This window comes from Petromyzon marinus, chromosome 52 (genome assembly GCF_048934315.1).
Source record: "Petromyzon marinus isolate PM22_M1 ecotype Great Lakes invasive population chromosome 52, UKy_Petmar_22M1.pri1.0, whole genome shotgun sequence".
Classification (NCBI taxonomy): Eukaryota; Metazoa; Chordata; class Hyperoartia; order Petromyzontiformes; family Petromyzontidae; genus Petromyzon; species Petromyzon marinus.
Window position 1 is genome coordinate 9,273,797 of NC_133718.1, and position 18,577 is coordinate 9,292,373.

Below are 18,577 nucleotides of genomic sequence, written 5' to 3' on the forward strand. Positions count from 1 at the left end.
CTTGTGTTGCAGTCGAAACGTCGTGAGAATTTTATTGTTTTATACATATTTTATTGTTTTATTGTTTCCCTTCAACGTGACTTTACCAAAAGAACCAAGAATATGAATCACTGCAGTCACGAAAGTTTAAATAAAAATAAAGGTCTTGTTTTGGGTCGCGGAAATATCAATGCGTCGTGAAACCCGCACAAGTTGTGCATATTCCCAGTTGTTTTCTCCAGTCGTGCATCCTCCCTCACGCACTTAGCCAGCTCGTTGTAGGCAACTTTTATTTTACACTCGAATTAATCTGGAGCTGTGCCCTCTACCAGAAGAAACTCGACTCCCAGAGACCACTCTCGGTTGATGGTGGTGAAGAAGCCAAGGCTGTCGATCCCTTACGTAATTAATACTGCAATAACAACAAGGAGACACGTGAGTTGGTTGTCATTGGTGGTTATTGGCAGTGGAAGGCCGCGTGTCTTGCTGCCTCAGAGAGAAGAGAAAGGCGCTGGAATGCGACGAGAAAAAACTGCCCTGCAACTTCAAACTCGCAAACGATTGTCACCAGCGGCCATCTTACGTGAGGGAAGCGTCGCCCGTTGTTGTGAACGTGAAAGCCGGCGATGACGTTAGAACACGCGCGCCCCCCCCCCTTCACCTCTCCGTCCCCCCCACGCCGTGAGGGGACACAGATTGGCAAAAGCGAGAAAATTTTCCCTGTGTAAGATGGCCGACAAGCAACGCGTACACCGCGGCAGCGCTCCCGACCCCCCCTACCGTCCCCCCACCCCCCACCGTTATCCTCCCCGCTACCGCTAGGGGCGCTGCACGAAAAACTCGCGAGTTAAAATAAATAAATAAGGCGCACCTCGGTCTGTGACATCACAGACCCCATGTTTTTGGGGGGTTGGGGGGGTCAGCTGACGTGCCCGGCCGGTGTCGGATTCTAACCACGTCACATCCGGCGATGACGTCACATTCGTCACAGGATAAATACACGTGACGCTCACACGCAATGCTCATACTCGAGCTTGGCTTCTGTGGCAAGATGTTGCTCCTGCATGGAGTCAAGGCGTTCGTCATATTGACCTTGATTCACATTACCGGATTGGTCGATTATAAAGGAGACAGTGCCAACTACCCGACCCCGACTCCATTGTGCACAAAGCCCTACATAGACCCACTGCCATGCGTTGTGTCACGGCTGATGGGCATTGCGATAGGGATGATGGCTGTGATCCAGATATTCCTGTGGCGTCGTTGGAGCTGTAACCTATCCGACGCCGAGCGTTACAGCGCCATGCTGTGCGAGGACAACGTGAAGCTGCGTCAAAGAACAAGCACGGTGGAAGACGACAACGCCACCCTGAGGGTGAGGGAGGCGGCGACGCGTAAGGACAATGAGGCGTTGCGTCGAGAGATGCTGCTTCAGGAGAGGGCGATGGTACTGCATCCACAGATGCTGCATGAGGAGAGCCGGCTCGTAGAGAAGGAGAATCAACGGCTGCGTCACGAGAACGAGAAGCTGATTCGTGCCGCAGCCGTCAACGTCAGCACCTCCACCAATGTCACGGACACTCCCAACGCCGCGAACGCCAACACCAACAACGCCATCACCATGACGCCAACACCGCCGCCACTAATGCCATTGCCAAGACGAATAAACTTTCATTTTTATGGCTCAGAAACCTCTTTCATTCAACTATTTCATTTTAAAAGTTAAAAAGCCCAAATTAAAACATCACAAAGGCAAAAGACAAAGAACCCCCGCATAGCCTTCACAGACTGTTTGGACAAGGGCTGTTAGCAAGGACGTATAACCTACACGACCGCTCCTCACACAAAGACAAAGATCCCCCATTTTGCCTAAACAGACTGTAGGGGCAGGTGCTGTTAGCGAGCACCTATGAAGGCCGAAATGGTACACGAGTGGGTGGGTGGCCAGCACCACGCCCGACTGCCTTTGTCTCCCCAGTGGTGATGTTTACACCGCACCAGGTACTCATTTGAGGCTGAGTCGACCTAGGGGAGGCCCGGGACCGGTTCAGATAATCGTCACTGTTGGCCGTGAGCGGGAATTGAACCCGGGTTGCCAGGTTCATAGCGCAGCGCGCTAACAGCTACACTACCGCTCACACACACATGGACACCCACATGGACACACACACGCAAGTGCCTGACTTACTAATGGGTTCTGTTCCTGAAGACCCTTCATAAGTCGAATGGTTCGTAAGTCGGGATGCGATAATTTACTGTATTTAAATGCACATACCTGTAAGTGTTATAAAATGTGTTATGGTTAAACAAAAAAGGGAAGCATTGTTTGGCAGAAAAATAACAATAATTGTACATTTGCCTGTAACACTGTAAAAAATATACTGTATGGGGAATACAACTCAAAATAAAGTTACGTGAAAATAAATTAATCCGATTTGTTTTCGTTACCTTGAGTCTAGTCACGTGGTAACACTGTGGTGGTATTGTGAGTAATGTATCACGTGGTAACACGCTTTCCCCCACGATGTGCGACCTGCCGATCGATTAACCGCTCTAGTCGGCATGTAACAATCGCTTTTAATTCCTCGCCTAACAACACTCGCTCATTCGTATGACACACACGGCAACGCTCAAGTGTCCCAGCAGGCGAATGTGCTCACGTAAGGTGGAAAGCCAGGGAAGGGGGGAGGATGGGACAAGGGTGGCGACGGGTAGGCCCACGGTGGGACGCTCTGCTTCTGCTTGTGACCCTTCTTCCGTGCTCCGTGCCCACCCTTGGGTCTGCCTGGCATCTTGTAGTCGTCGGCGGAGGGGGCACTCTCCTGCGGCGTCGGCGCACACACGGGAACGCACATCGGAGAGACGCTTTCGCGCGATTCTGCATTCCTTAAATGACTACGGCTTAACCTCGTATAACGGACCATGCTCATGACGACAGCCCGTTTATTACGAGCATAGCTGCAGTGGCGTTAATTCTCATGTCGATTCGCATACACACAGCGTCCGGGTTACCTCAACCACCCTACATATATAACGATCGTGCTCGCTGCCAAACATCCAATCATTGATGGGTTTTTCTTTTGTATTCTATGAATAATGTACACATGTACCTGCCTGTACGTCATGTTTTAATTTAGTATTTGTTTAGGATGCCTGTTCAAATAAACCATTAGATATACACAGCGACACATTGACGCTGTCACGTGTTTCCTCAAGGTCCAGTTTAAGTTTTCATTCCAGGTTCGCTAGCGGTTCGTTCTAAAGAGGTAATATCTGTATTGACATAACATTACATATGGGCCTTGAAACGACGCACTGCATTGTTGGCACAGCATGTACTTCCACAATGACAGAGATCCCCCGCATAGCCTTTAACAGACTGTTGGGGCAAATGCTGTTTGAGAGCATCTATTAATGCCGGCACGGCACGAGATGGAGATGGTTGGCCAGCACAATGCTTGGCTGCCCTTGTTTCCTCAAATGTGGATATTTACACAGCACCAGGTGACTATTTAAGGCTGAGACAACCTAGGGGAGGCACAGGAAAAGATTAAATATTAGCCACTGTTATTGGTCGAACTCAATTCACCGGGTTCGGGGCGTAGTGCACTCAACCGCACCACCACTGTACTTCCATTGGCACACATAAAAGACAAAGATCTTCTAGAATTCTAAACCATGTGGCAGACGAGTTTGTCATTTGACTTAAAAATCGATCAAAATTGCCTTCAAGAAACGGGTTTTCTTTATGTTTTTACTTCTCTTCAAATGCAACGCATTTGGTTCAAAGACGCTCCACAGCTGTAATTCCCCACGCAGAAAAAAATCTTCGTCTTGCCAATCAACCTACTCGTATTGTTACGCTCCAACAGAAGGGCACCTCCTCACCTCCACCCTCGGTAACACGGCTGAATAAAACATCGGGCTGGGTCCACGTCCTGGCGAGAGCCACGTAGCTGCCAACGTTTAGGGGTTAGGCTGCTTTTCTTCACAAATGTATCAAAAACTTCCTTTCCACCGCAATGAATGATTCATGCTATAATTTACAGCCCTTTATGAAACCTTCTTGACAGATGAAGGTCTCACCATGCCGTATTGGGTCATGGGGGGGAGTTGTTTGACCATACATTGCCATTTTGGTTTGTGCAAGATGGTCAATGTGGTCCCAGGACCGGTCTTGAAAAGTTACAAGTTTAAGCCTTGGGGGAGGGGGGGGGTGTCGGGTTTTTGCACCACTGGCTCAGAGCAAATGAACATTTGCCCCATTGCAAGTTTTGAGCAGGAAAGGCAGCTCAACTCTCAACGAATCGATTCATCCGAATCCATCACAGCCCCGCCGCCCCGGCTCACCTTGCCAGCCCGGGACGCCGGGTCGGCGTCGCAGCTCGCGGCCGCGTCGCTCTCCCCGCCGGCGCCGGCGGCAGACTCCGCCGCTGGTGGCAGAAGATCGGCGAGCTTCAGCTCATCCTCGTTGCCGTAGCCCGTGAAGACCACGACACACGTGCCGGCGCTGGCGTCCACCGACTTGATCGTGGCGTCGTAGACCACGCCGTCCTCGGACCAGGCAGCCTGACACAGGTCGCCCGGCTTCCAATGGCACGCGAGAGGTTGGCACAGAGACGGGCAACGATTGACCCCGTCTAGCCGACGCGTGCCACTGGAGCAAGCGCTGTTGGCACACCTACGAAGGACGGCAAGGCGCAACAAGGCGGCGATGCGGCCAGCACCACACCTGGCTGCCTCAAGTCTCCACAAAGTAAACCGCTGTAGTCTGCGCTCCACCAACGGAAGAAAAGCAAAACTACATTAACTCTCTCCTGAAGAGCTCCCGTGGCTGGAAGACCTCGACATCGGCATTTAGCTGAGGAAAATTGCCATCCGCAGGACTGTGTATGCTTACGTACGATTTCTGTTCCTTGTTCTCAGTCTCGTTGCAGCGGGGAACACACAAAGGGACCGTTTGGCTAACCATCAAACTTTTGGCTCGATTTTTCACTGTGCACTTTCAGATGCGCTTCTGCGGCCATCTGGAACGCTCTTCCTTTCCGATATTAGGAAGCCACTGGAGCTACGCACTTTTACATCTAGACTGAAAACTAATTTCTTTAGAAGTGCTTTTTGTGTTCAGTTTCTTGTACTTCCCACGCACCTCTGACTAGCGCGGTTGGCTATGTACGGTGCGAAACGTCGTGAGAATTTTAGTGTTTAATTTTTATTATTTTATTATTTCCCTTCTACGTGACTTTACCGAAAGAACCAAGAATATGGTGCGAAAGCAGTTCAACATACATACATGAGAATCTTTATTTAGACTGGAGGAATTCGATGAGCTATGAAGCTCATTTTCACAGATGGTCCAGAATGGGGAGGTCAGCAAGGTACAACAGCAAAAAATACAAATGAAATGATAGGAGTGAAAAATAAAGAAAATGGTTAGCAAGTCACTAAATATAAACAAAGAAATTTATTAATTACGGGAGTCCGATTTATCAAGCTTGGGCAAGGCAGCAAAAAACAACAAAACAGTCCCAGACCACACCGAGATAACACCACACAGTAGCAGTCTCTCAATAAAATGGCACATTAACACTGAGCTCGCATCTGGCTACAGCTCCAAATGGCTCACATGGTGGAGCCTAAACAGACTGAGAGTGGATTTCGGCAGAAGCAACTCTCTCACGAAATCATGGGGGGTTTCTACGCAAAAGAAGAATTTAATTATGATAATATGGCTTTCCCCTTTCTGGCAATAAAACAGAAAGGGGAAAACCCTATTATCATAATTTAATACTGGCAAAGGAGGTCTCATGAAATAATTTGCTTGTCAGGAGAAGCAAACTTCATGGACCTTCTCCCTGAGATTTCCCTGCAGCACTACAATGCCAAACACCAGAAGCGGTGGCCTGTGAAGAATATTGGTGAAAGACCAATATAGGTTGGACAGCAGACACGACAAAGCGGACAACTATTAACATCACGCAGGTAATGGTCAAAGTTATAAATCACATTTGCAAATAAACGTGACAGCCACATCCAGAGCACCAGTAATCTTCTGCTTCAGGATATTTACCTTGTCGGAGGGCGACACGCTGCTCCTCTTGTGCCGTCTCCGTGTCTTCGCCCGCTTGTTCACGGACTTTGTCTCCCCGCAGGTCTTGGGGCTCTCGCAAGTGGCGGTGCCATTTTTGAGCGCTGTCTGAAAGAACACGGTCAGTTAGTTGAGGTTGGTTGGGTTTCGTGTGGCCACGGCCATATACACTGACGAAGTCACGGGCCGTAGGTAACCCACCCCTGCTCTAAGACGTGTAGGACCGGGTGTCTAGACCTGCTTCTGTACATACACGTACTACTTTGGAACGGCTCGTAGAGTGTTGCCAACTCAGCAATTTTGTTGCTCGATTTAGAAGCATTTTTGGGGGTTTACCAAGCGACCAAATTTGAGTGACTTTCTGGGATAATTTTGAGGATTTAGAAGCAATTCCCGCTGCGTATGAATGTACGCATTCACATGACATTTAAAATGGCTCATCGACTCAAAAAAGCGCGCTCTTAGAAATCCTACGTCACTTTGCTATGGCACAATGTCAAGTGCCATTTATTATAACTAGTCTAGGCATAATGCAGCCTTATTGAGTTAGCAACAATGCTGTCAAACCACTGTGTGCCCATTTTCCCCATTCATGTTTGTGGCTGACATGTTTCCAACCTGCGCATGCATCACTGTGCACGTTCTCCGCCGCCTGGTGAGGAAGTTCGTTTAGACAAAGTGTGTTATATTGTCGGGCTTTCCCGGGTATCCCTTGCAACAGGTGTGTTGTGTCTCAAGATGTAAATATAACCATGTACACGCACACAGAGATACGAAGTGCACAAGTACACACAGACAAGCGATACAAAGACAAAGACCCCCACCCGTAGAGCCTTAACAGACTGTTGGGGCAAGTGCTGTTAGCAAGCACCTAGAAAGGCCGGAAGAGCACACGAGGGGGTGGGTGGTCAGCACCACGCCCGGCTGCCTTTGTCTCCCCAGTGGCAATGTTTACACACTGCGCCTGGTCCTCATTTGTGGCTGAGTCGACCTAGGGGAGGCCCAGGACCGGTTGAGCTCACAGCCAGAGTCTGAGACACTCACCTTGAAGGACGTGACGGCTTTGTCATACGCCTTGATGAGCGCTGTGCCGTCCCAAATGTCAGAATCGTCACTCTACACAGGGCACACAACCACCACCACCATCACCACCACGACCCTTTTGAGTCGACATCGACCGCACGCGGCACGCTCAGCACGTGCTACGCTCAACACGCGGCACGTGCCACGCTCAGCACGCGGCACGCTCAGCACGTGCCACACGCTCAGCACGTGCCACACGCTCAGCACGCGGCACACGCTCAGCACGTGCCACACGCTCAGCACGTGCCACACGCTCAGCACGTGCCACACGCTCAGCACGTGCCACACGCTCAGCGCACGGCACGCTCAGCACGTGCCACACGCTCAGCACGCGGCACACACTCAGCACGCGGCACACGCCACACGTGGCACACGCCGCACGTGGCACACTCAGCACGCGGCACGCTCAGCACGCGGCGAGACCCACGGCGTTCCCCGACACCCGGAGCGCTGTGCGAGAGAAGTGACGTCCGTCCACTGAAGTACCAGGGCGCGGCGCATTGCGGCGCTTGTTTTGACCATACTTCACCACGCTGGTACCAGAGCGGGTCTGTGAATGCGGGCGAGTGAAGGCTCGAGTTCCGTACAGTGCTGACACACACGCAATTTGCAGGTTAATTGAATGCAAGTACACCGTCGAAACTGATAGCAAGAGGAAATTATATACCGAGCCAGTGGTAGAAATTCCTCATTTCGAGGGCGGCGAGCGGCGACTCGCATATGACCACCGCTGTTGATTCGCCACAAAGTAGTGCACTGTTGACTTCATTCACACCGCACTGTAGTGTCACTGTACAATGCACGTAAGCCCAACCGTGCACGCGCAGACAGCGCTGTACACGCGTACCGTGCGAACATAACGTCAACAACATAACATCAATAACACAACATAACGTCAATAACATAACGTCAATAACACAACATAACGTCAATAGCACAACAACATAACGTCAACAACATAACGTCAATAGCATAACGTCAATAACGTGTTCATTCTGCTTCGCGGTGCACAGCATACAGAAGAAGTGCATCCGACAGCCACGACTCTACTGATGCTACATAACGTCAATAACACAACATAACGTCAATAACATAACGTCAACAACATAACTTCAAATTTCGATTTAAAGCTTTCGTGACTGCAAGGATTCATCTTCTTTGGTTCTTTCGGTAAAGTCACGTAGAATGAGAATAAAATAATAAATTGATAAAATAAAATAACACAATAATATTCTCACGATGTTTCGGCCACAACACAAGCGGCCTTCATCAGGGGAAGGGACGAGACTGTCTGGTAGGACAGCGCTGGAGTGAAAAAAGGCACGCTCAGATCACGACCTTTAAGCTGTGTCAGAAGAAACAAAGCGCCTTGACAAAGGAATTAGCATAGAATTTAGCATTGAAATGGCCGAGTAATTAGCTTGTGACTGGTCACAGAAATGGCTATGATAAAGTTAAAGCATACACATCCGCAGAGGCACCCCTTGACAAAGGAATTAGCATAGAATTTAGCATTGAAATAGCTAAGTTAAAGCATACACATCCGCAGAGGCACCCCTTGACAAAGGAATTAGCATAGAATTTAGCATTGAAATAGCTGAGTGATTAGCTTGTAACTGGTTACAGAAATAGCTATGTTAAAATCAGAGCATACACATTCACCGAGGCACCTAGTACAAATCAAACAGGAGAATTTAGCATTGAAATAACTAGGCGAATTTAGCATTGAAATAACTGAGTGATTAGCTAGTGACTGGTCACAGAAATGGCTATGTTGAAGTCAAGGCCTACACATCTGAGCTATTCACAGTAACTGGGTATACAATACAATGTATAATGAATACTACATAGTGAACCGATAAAAAACTAAAATATAAATTACCTTAATGTTATCAATAAACTCTATATTCTCCAATCAGCTAAGCTACCAACAATAAGTCGTTATATATCACAATGCTATATGGCGAAAAAATGGGTGGATTCTCACCCTCAACTTTAGCAACACGGATAGCTACGGGCCCCGTTCAGACGGACGAGTTCATCCAAGGTCGGAACAGAGGAGGGGGAGAGAGACAGCTGCGAGGCGCTATTATACTCCATGTTGTAAACCATACCATTAACCGTGGTGTGAGAGGTATTAAGAGTCAATGCTGGCGAAAGAGCTGCGGTCTGAAGGTCATCGTAAAAACAATGAATTAAGAACGGAAATGGTTTAAAACATCTTTCCAATGGTTACTAAGCCAGAATCCATCTTCTCGGTTGAAATTGTCTCTGTGCTTGTATATGTGAATGGCCTCATGAACGAATCTCTCATGGTAGCCGGTTGGTTTGCAAAGAACCTCCGTCTTGGAGAAGTCAATGTCATGTGAGCCCACTGAATTATAACAGTGATCTGCCACGGCAGAGGAGTTCGTCCTACCGTGTTTCAAGTCTGCTTTATGTTCACGGATGCGGTCCCAGATATGTCGTTTGGTTTCTCCAATGTAGCTACTACCACAGAGGCACTTTAGTTTGTAAACGCCCGGGTACTGTATGTCTGGAACAGCATCTTTTACAGATGGAACTAGATCATGGATTTTATGTATTGTGTTGAATCGGACCTGGATCTTGTGTTTATTCAGGATTTTGGAGATCTTTTTAGTGACCCCTGCAATGTAGGGTAAGGTGATGGTTTTGAGTGGCTCCACAAGAGAATCCTTGCAGTCACGAAAGCTTTAAATCGAAATTTAACCGCCTCTACGGGGAGGGATTTCACACATCCTTAAGATAATTCAACAGACTCTGGGATAAGAAGGATCAACTAATCGAGACTCTCACCTTTCTGAAGAGATGCCGCGACTCTAAGGTAATACCAACCGCATTTACACTAACCTCTGCTGTTGCAACGTCTCTCAATGCAAAACCAATTCTAGCTAGAATTAGCTTCGCTCTTATCTCGGAAAAAATTCAGACTTACACGCACCTAACTCGATCAGTTAGACAAGACACTCTACAAATCACACTTAAAATTGACAGCAACAATGTCTACATCGGATTGGGAACATGTAGACAATATGACTACCTCTTCGGCTGCCACTATGTCGACCAAATGTAGGGACAATTTGATTTCCAAATTCAATCACCTCTCCTGCAAAAAATTGGACCCACACACCCATTTTTTCGCCATATAGCATTGTGATATATAACGACTTATTGTTGGTAGCTTAGCTGATTGGAAAATATAGCGTTTATTGATAACATTAAGGTAATTTATATTTTAGTTTTTTTATTGGTTCACTATATAGTATTCATTATACATTGTATTGTATACCCAGTTACTGTGAATAGCTCAGATGTGTAGGCCTTGACTTCAACATAGCCATTTCTGTGACCAGTCACTAGCTAATCACTCAGTTATTTCAATGCTAAATTCGCCTAGTTATTTCAATGCTAAATTCTCCTGTTTGATTTATACTAGGTACTTCGGTGAATGTGTATGCTCTGACTTTAACATAGCTATTTCTGTGACCAGTTACAAGCTAATCACTCAGCTATTTCAATGCTAAATTCTATGCTAATTCCTTTGTCAAGGGGTGCCTCTGCGGATGTGTATGCTTTAACTTAGCTATTTCAATGATAAATTCTATGCTAATTCCTTTGTCAAGGGGTGCCTCTGCGGATGTGTATGCTTTAACTTTAACATAGCCATTTCTGTGACCAGTCACAAGCTATTCACTCGGCCATTTCAATGCTAAATTATATGCTAATTCCTTTGTCAAGGCGCTTTGTTTCTTCTGACACAGCTTAAAGGTCGTGATCTGAGCGTGGCTTTTTTCACTCCAGCGCTGTCCTCCAGTCTCGTCCCTTCACCTGATGAAGGCCGCTTGTGTTGTGGCCGAAACGTCGTGAGAATATTATTGTGTTATTTTATTTTATCAATTTATTATTTTATTCTCATTCTACGTGACTTTACCGAAAGAACCAAAGAAGAACATAACGTCAATAAAACAACAACATAACGTCAATAACATACCGTCAATAACATAACGTCAACAACATAACGTCAATAGCATAACGTCAATAACATAACGTCAATAGCATAACGTCAACAACATAACGTCAACAACATAACGTCAATAACACAACAACATAACGTCAATAACATAACGCACTGAGCAGGCGAGGTGAAGTATGGTCAAGTTAATAAACCCCACGGGGTGTGCAGAGGCCCTCGTCCAGCAGTGGACGCGTGGAGCACAAAGAGGAGGGGGTATGGGAGAGGAGGAGGAGCGGGCGCGACTTGTCCCTCACCTGCCCCTTCTGGTAGACGACGTCTCCCCGCGACACGGCCATGGACGATGGTGCGAGCGAGCGAGAGAGCCCGCAAAGAGGCCCCCCAGGAGCTTTGAAACCTCGCAGGAGAAGCGCGCGACTGAAGGTGGTGGTGGTTGTTGTTGGCGGCGGGGGTGGTGGTGGTGAAGCCAAGCCGGCCGGTTCCCTTACGTAACGAACAGCAGCAGAAAGTAGACACGCTGCTTTAGCTGGGTGTTGTTCATCGGAGCTTATCGAAGGCCGCCTCTCTCGCTGCCTCCGAGTGAAGGGAGCGCGCGCCCCATGTGCGCCCTGAACGCCGCCACCGCACACCTGCGACTCGCCGCCGGCGGCCATCTTACGCAAGGGAAGCGTCGCCCGCTGCTGTGAATGGGAAAGCCGGCGATGGGCGTCATCATCACGTCACCACTTCACCTCCCCACTCCCCACGAAGAAACGGGACACTGGGATTGGGCCAAAGCGGGAAACTCTTCCCTGTGAAAGATGGCCGACAGGAACGCGTACACCGCGGCAGCGCTACGGACCCCGCCCCCTCCTCCCCGTCTCCCCCCCCCGCCATTATCCTCCCCGCTACCGCTATAGGCGCTGCGCGAGACGCCGCGTGATAAAAATGTTTTATGATTAATTAGGGCGCAACCTCGGTCTGTGACGTAACAAACATAATTGTTGGGGGCGGTGTCAGTTGACGTCACTGGCAGGTATCGAATTTCTAAGCGCGTCACATCCGGCGACGTCACAGATCGTTACAGGCTAAATACACGTGACGCTCACACGTGACGCTCACACTCCAACTGGCTCCTCGCTGGCAACACGCGTGGGCAAGATGTTGCTGCTGCATGGGGTCAAGGCGTTTGTCATGTTGACCTTGATTCACATTACCGGATTGGTCGATTATAAAGGAGACAGTGCCAAGTACCCGACCCCGACTCCATTGTGCACAAAGCCCTACATAGACCCGCTGCCATGCGTTGTGTCACGGCTGATGGGCATTGCGATAGTGATGATGGCTGTGATCCAGATATTCCTGTGGCGTCGTTGGAGCTGTAACCTATCCGACGCCGAGCGTTACAGCGCCATGCTGTGCGAGGACAACGTGAAGCTGCGTCAAAGAACAAGCACGGTGGAAGACGACAACGCCACCCTGAGGGTGAGGGAGGCGGCGACGCGTAAGGACAATGAGGCGTTGCGTCGAGAGATGCTGCTTCAGGAGAGGGCGATGGTGCTGCATCCACAGATGCTGCATGAGGAGAGCCGGCTCGTAGAGAAGGAGAATCAACAGCTGCGTCACGAGAACGAGAAGCTGATTCGCGCCGCAGCCGTCAATGTCAGCACCTCCACCAATGTCACCGACGATAACGACGTGACCGCCACCACCACCGCCACCATTTACACGACGCCAACACCGCCGCCACTATTGCCACCACCGAGACGAAAAAACTTACATTTCGATGACTCAGAAACCCCTTTCATTAAACGATTTAATTTTATAAGTTAAAGAAGCCCAAATAAAACGTCACACATAAAGGCCAAAGACAAAGAACCCCTGTATAGCGGTAACATACTGTTTGGAGAAGGGCTGTTAGTAAGGACGTATGACCTACACGACCGCTCATCACACACACACATGCACACACAAATGGATGCATACTCACGCAAGTGCCTGGCTTCCTAAAGGTTTCCGATCCTGAGGACCCTTTGTAAGTCGAGTGGTTCGTAAGTCGGGATGCAATAATGAACTATTTAAATGCACATACCCGTCAGTGTTATAAAATGTGTTATGGTTAAACAAATAAATTCGTTGAAAAATAGTGTTTTTTAAAACATCGGTTTTATTATTAACAATTTCGTTTAACTCACGGTCGAGAAGTGCATCAATGTCGCCTGAGACACGCGGCACCTGCTTTTTGTGATCACTGTTACGTTGCATTTATGGCTTTTATTTTGGTGATTTCGAAAACGTTTTATTGGTTTTGGCCATGTTTTTGTTTATTGTAGTACGGAGTTAAGACTGATGGCCTAAATCTTAGTTATCTTGTGGTTGTTGTTATTTGACTTGCATCCCACTGGGATTTTGCACACAGCGTTGGTGTACGGTGCTATTTCAGGAATATTTTGATGTTTTTTTCCTGGATTTTCTGTTTGCACAGTCACATAGTCACTTTAAGATGTTTTCTTGTTCATGTTTTTGTTTGTTGCGGTTGCACCTAATTCAAGAGCCGAATGGCTCACAGGGCTATACCAAATAAATGGAACTATGAACTGTGTGAGCCGATTCCACAGTTTAGGGACCGCGGCGTTTTCTGCCTACACAATTATATATAAATAATAAGGCGTCCATACAAAATGTAAATTGCCTTAAAGTAGCGAATTAATTGATGCCAATTTTTATACTGGCATGCATTGTCACCGGATCTGAGTACGTGTGCAAAATGTGGAATTGATTGGACAACGGGAAGTGGACCCAATTTTGATTACAAGATTTGACCACGACAAACAGGAATCAAGTTAATTAAAACCGTTGAAAAAGGGACGAATTGTTAAGCTTCTAAATAATTATTGTACATTTGCATGTAACACTCTAAAAATACATTTCGATTTAAAGCTTTCGTGACTGCAATGATTCATCTTCTTTGGTTCTTTCGGTAAAGTCACGTAGAATGAGAATATTATTGTTATTTTATTTTATAAATTTATTATTTTCTCATTCTACGTGACTTTACTCTAAAAATAATTCCTGCATAGTAAATGCAACTTAAAATAAAGTAACATATAAAGAAATAAATCCGTTTTGTTTTCGTTACCTTGAGTCCTGATGCTGGCTTGGTTGTGTAGGCGAATTGAATGGTTAATTAAATGATAGTGACGCAAGCGAGTGTGGTGAAGGGCACCTTTCAGGAAACTTTTCTTGAAATCTTTCTGGAGAGATTGGTCGGGTTGGCTCTGGCTCTCTTTCAACATTCATGAAAAACCTATCAAGGGAAACTTGGACAGAGGCCATATTATTTTGTTCATATATCTTTAAATACAGTGGAAACTCAACCCATCACTGCCAACTCTAGAGACATTGGTGAATCTATATAAGTTAAAGCTTTCGTGACTGCAGTAATTCATATTATTAGCTCTTTCGGTAAAGTCACGTTGAAGGGAAACAATAAAATATATATAAAACAATAAAAAATTCTCACGACGTTTCGACCATAACGCAAACGGTCATCAGGTGTGAAAAACCAACGGCAAGAAACATTTGGCGTGTTGCATTTATTTATTTTTAAACGGTGCATTTGTAGTGGGTTCCAGGACACAGAGACGGCAGAATAGAAGCAGCACTATTTATTTAAACCTTAACAAGGGATACACTAGAAGGGGTAGCGGCCCCTCCACCCGTATAACTCGGGAACACACCCCAGGCTCTCTAGCCTAAGCTCTAGGCTCCCAGTTCCTCCTGGTAGGGCTCTAAGGGAGGCTATCAGATCTCGGCACCCCGCCGACCAGACCGGCCCTTAGAAGGACTCTGACTCTGGGGCTCTGGGGCCGCACCACTGGCTTGCTGTGCCGGCCCTGAAAAGGGCAGCGGTCACAGGAGTTCCAGGGTCTCACCTAGCTGGCCTTCTTTCTTCACTGGTTGCTTCAGCCTCGGGCCCCACACTCTGCCCCGAGCTCCCTGGCTCCCCGCACTTTATACCCACTGGAGCCTTAGCGGACGTTGTTGTAGCCACCAAGGTGTGGGTGAACCACACCTTCCCGTGCCATGTGTTTATTCCCCATAGCACCCCTACACATTTATTCATTTATTTAATCGATAGTTCACACTTACGGTGGCTTTCAGACAGCATGCATTAATTTTTCGTCTCCCCCCTCCTCTTTTCAGAACATAGATGGACTCGTCCTTCTAAACAAACTGTCAAATCGCTATCCGTGGCGCTAACGTTTTTTTTAAATAAATACAAACACCGTTTGAAAACAAATAAATGCAAACCGCCACTTCTTTCAAATGTTTCTTGCCGTTGGTTTTCACACCTGATGATGACCATTTGCGTTATGGTCGAAACGTCGTGAGAATTTTTATTGTTTTATATATTTTTTTATTGTTTTATTGTTTCCCTTCAACGTGACTTTACCAAAAGAGCTAAGAATATGAATCAGAATCAGAAAGGGTTTTATTCGCCATGAAAGTTCACACCGACACGGAATTTACTTTGGCAGGATGGTGCATACATTCAACATATAGGAATCTAAAATCTTAAATAAGTTTTAAACAAGTCTTACTGTAATAATAAGGGTTAAAAGTCTAACTAACACCAAGGGGCTGAAGTATATAAAATTGAATAAATATCGAATATAAAATAGCTTTAAGATATAATTTAAAAATAAAAAATACAAATAGGTTAACATAGTTAATATCGGCAAGGTGTCATTATGTAGATAAAATGTAGAATCTATATGAGTTAGGATTTTGAACCTCAAAAATAGTCAAGCCAGCTTCAAAATACCGGAAATCTTTTTCTCAGTGACGTCAGCTTAATCAGTAAACTCTTCTGCCTCCAGTTACATGAGATCCTCATTGGTCCTATCTTGTGAATGGGAGCTGAGCAACTGCTGAACTTTATCGGCCTCAATCTCCTGCTCAATTTGCTTTCCCAATCCAACGATTTTTGTCAATGACTGTGGACATCGTTTCCTCAACCCCCCTGAAATAATTCACATATTGAGAGCAAAGCTTTTTCCAAACACCATTCATGTTTGTCTGCTGCACCTCATTCCAAGGCCCTGGAATGAGGGGACTGCCCGCATACAACAACAGCAGCCACTATAAATTGGCCAGGCAGGTGCTTTCTTTTGGTGGGCAGAGTGATGGCAATGCCACAACTCTTCGTGGCAACCCTGTAGGTTCAGCCACCCGTGCACTTGCTTTGGTCAGGAGGTACAGATACAGGAAGTGAGACATATCGACAGAGACACACAGACACGGACACGGAGCTGCCAGGCGCGGTTCGTCCCCCCTAGGCGCGTTGGGGCGCTGCCCCAACCAACTAGCTGGAGAAGATTAAATTATTTCTCAAATATAAAAAAAATACTTTTATATGAATCTATTTATTTTGATTTAACGCTTTCGTGACTGCAGTAATTCATATTCTTAGCTCTTTCGGTAAAGTAACGTTGAAGGGAAACAATAAAACAATAAAATAAATATATTTTTTTTGAGTTGTACGCCTTTTGGCGTCTTCTGGTCCAACACCAATGGAGACTAGGCTCTAAGAAAAGATGTCTCGGGTGTGGACCAATCAAATTCAAGGACAGTGCATATTATTATCAGAGTTGTCTTTTTTGTTTGCATTCTGACTGCTTGTGTTGTGGTTTTTGCAAACATGATGCCTTGAATAAAGGTGTCAGTTTTTGTGCCAGTTAAAAGGGTAAAACCTATTTCTATATCTTGTTTCTGGCAAAGGAGGTCTCATAATGTAAATGCTCACCCCGAGCCCTCAATACTCTGATAGTGCGCTGTTTTTGAGTTGTACGCCTTTTGGCGTCTTCTGGTCCAACACCAATGGAGACTAGACTCTAAGAAAAGCTGTCTCGGGTGTGGACCAATCAAATTCAAGGACAGTGCATATTATTATCAGAGTTGTCTTTTTTGTTTGCATTCTGACTGCTTGTGTTGTGGTTTTTGCAAACATGATGCCTTGAATAAAGGTGTCAGTTTTTGTGCCAGTTAAAAGGGTAAAACCTATTTCTATATCTTGTTTCTGGCAAAGGAGGTCTCATAATGTAAATGCTCACCCCGAGCCCTCAATACTCTGATAGTGCGCTGTTTTTGAGTTGTACGCCTTTTGGCGTCTTCTGGTCCAACACCAATGGAGACTAGACTCTAAGAAAAGCTGTCTCGGGTGTGGACCAATCAAATTCAAGGACAGTGCATATTATTATCAGAGTTGTCTTTTTTGTTTGCATTCTGACTGCTTGTGTTGTGGTTTTTGCAAACATGATGCCTTGAATAAAGGTGTCAGTTTTTGTGCCAGTTAAAAGGGTAAAACCTATTCCTAAAATAAATATTGTTTTATATATTTTATTGTTTCCCTTCAACGTGACGTTACCGAAAGAGCTAAGAATATAAATCGTCTCGTGTTTAAAAATGATTGTTTCAACGTGAATTGCTTAATGAAGGTAACATTTTAAGTTCGCATTTGAAACCGCTGCATAGCCACAGTGTGATTTGTGCCTCGGGGAGGTCTCGGGGCGGCTGTGAAGGCGTCCGAGTGAGAGGTTTCCCACTTCAGTCGTTGCCATTCGCTTCTAATTTCAGCCACTGCTTTTGACACCCATTCAGGGCGGTGAATAAGACGCACGTGGCTGCAGTGAGACGATGTCACAACGCTCGGTGGCACTGCGAAAATATTTAATAGAGCAGCAGGTCACGGCTTTTGGCAGTGTCAAAGGGTTGTTGTTGTAGTGTGGACTTGAGAGGGTAATGGGGACAGCATTTGAGTGTTTTGTTGTTTTGTGTCGCATTGTTTATGAATGCCCACCGTTGCGAGATAGGACAGTTCAAGAAGTACTTTCACGGGGGTACCGATAACATGACGAGGTTTTCTTCATGAGAACGCCACCGTTACAGGCGTCACTCACGGCAGCCCCACCTCGTGGACATGTCACGAGCCGCCTCTAGCAGCTGCACAAACACAACCGCCATTCGCCACTAAGTGGCGGTGACGTCACCACGACGCTTGTGCCAGGCCATGTGCACCATGAGGCCATGAGGCACGGATACACAAACGCAGAGACGCAGCAATTTAATGGATGAACGAGCTTTCTAAATCTATTTTCAATGGTCACTTTTATTCAATAAACTATGTTCAATGAGTTTAACACGTAGGCTTTCGCGACCAATATTATCCATGATAAAGGTTTTGTTTTGGGTGGCGTAAATATCAATGCGTCGTGAAACCCGCACAAGTTATGCATATTCCCAGTTGTTTTCTCCAGTCGTGCATTCTCCCTCACGCACTTAGCCAGCTCGTTGTAGGCAACTTTTATTTTACACTCGAATTAATCTGGAGCTGTGCCCTCTACCAGAAGAAACTCGACTCCCAGAGACCACTCTCGGTTGATGGTGGTGAA

The 18,577-nt window shown here is 46.6% G+C and overlaps 2 protein-coding genes across 2 annotated transcripts; both read right to left on the bottom strand.

Annotated features, from left to right (window-relative positions):
• Nucleotides 1-1,643: 1,643 nt before the first annotated feature.
• LOC142931285 (uncharacterized) lies at nt 1,644-4,764 on the bottom strand (the record flags this gene model as incomplete). Its single annotated transcript, XM_076075024.1, has 2 exons — nt 1,644-2,801; nt 4,330-4,764. Coding segments are annotated over 2 exons (627 nt in total), but the record flags the coding sequence as incomplete, so codon positions are not given.
• A 1,074-nt stretch (nt 4,765-5,838) lies between these two features.
• Nucleotides 5,839-11,871, bottom strand: LOC142931322 (uncharacterized). The gene is made up of 3 exons (XM_076075213.1): nt 11,441-11,871; nt 7,112-7,183; nt 5,839-6,175 (listed from the first exon to the last, which is right to left on the bottom strand). The coding sequence occupies exons 1-3, from the start codon at nt 11,795-11,797 to the stop codon at nt 5,975-5,977; spliced, it is 630 nt and encodes a 209-aa protein (XP_075931328.1). The 5' UTR covers nt 11,798-11,871; the 3' UTR covers nt 5,839-5,974.
• Between the last annotated feature and the right edge of the window lie 6,706 nt (nt 11,872-18,577).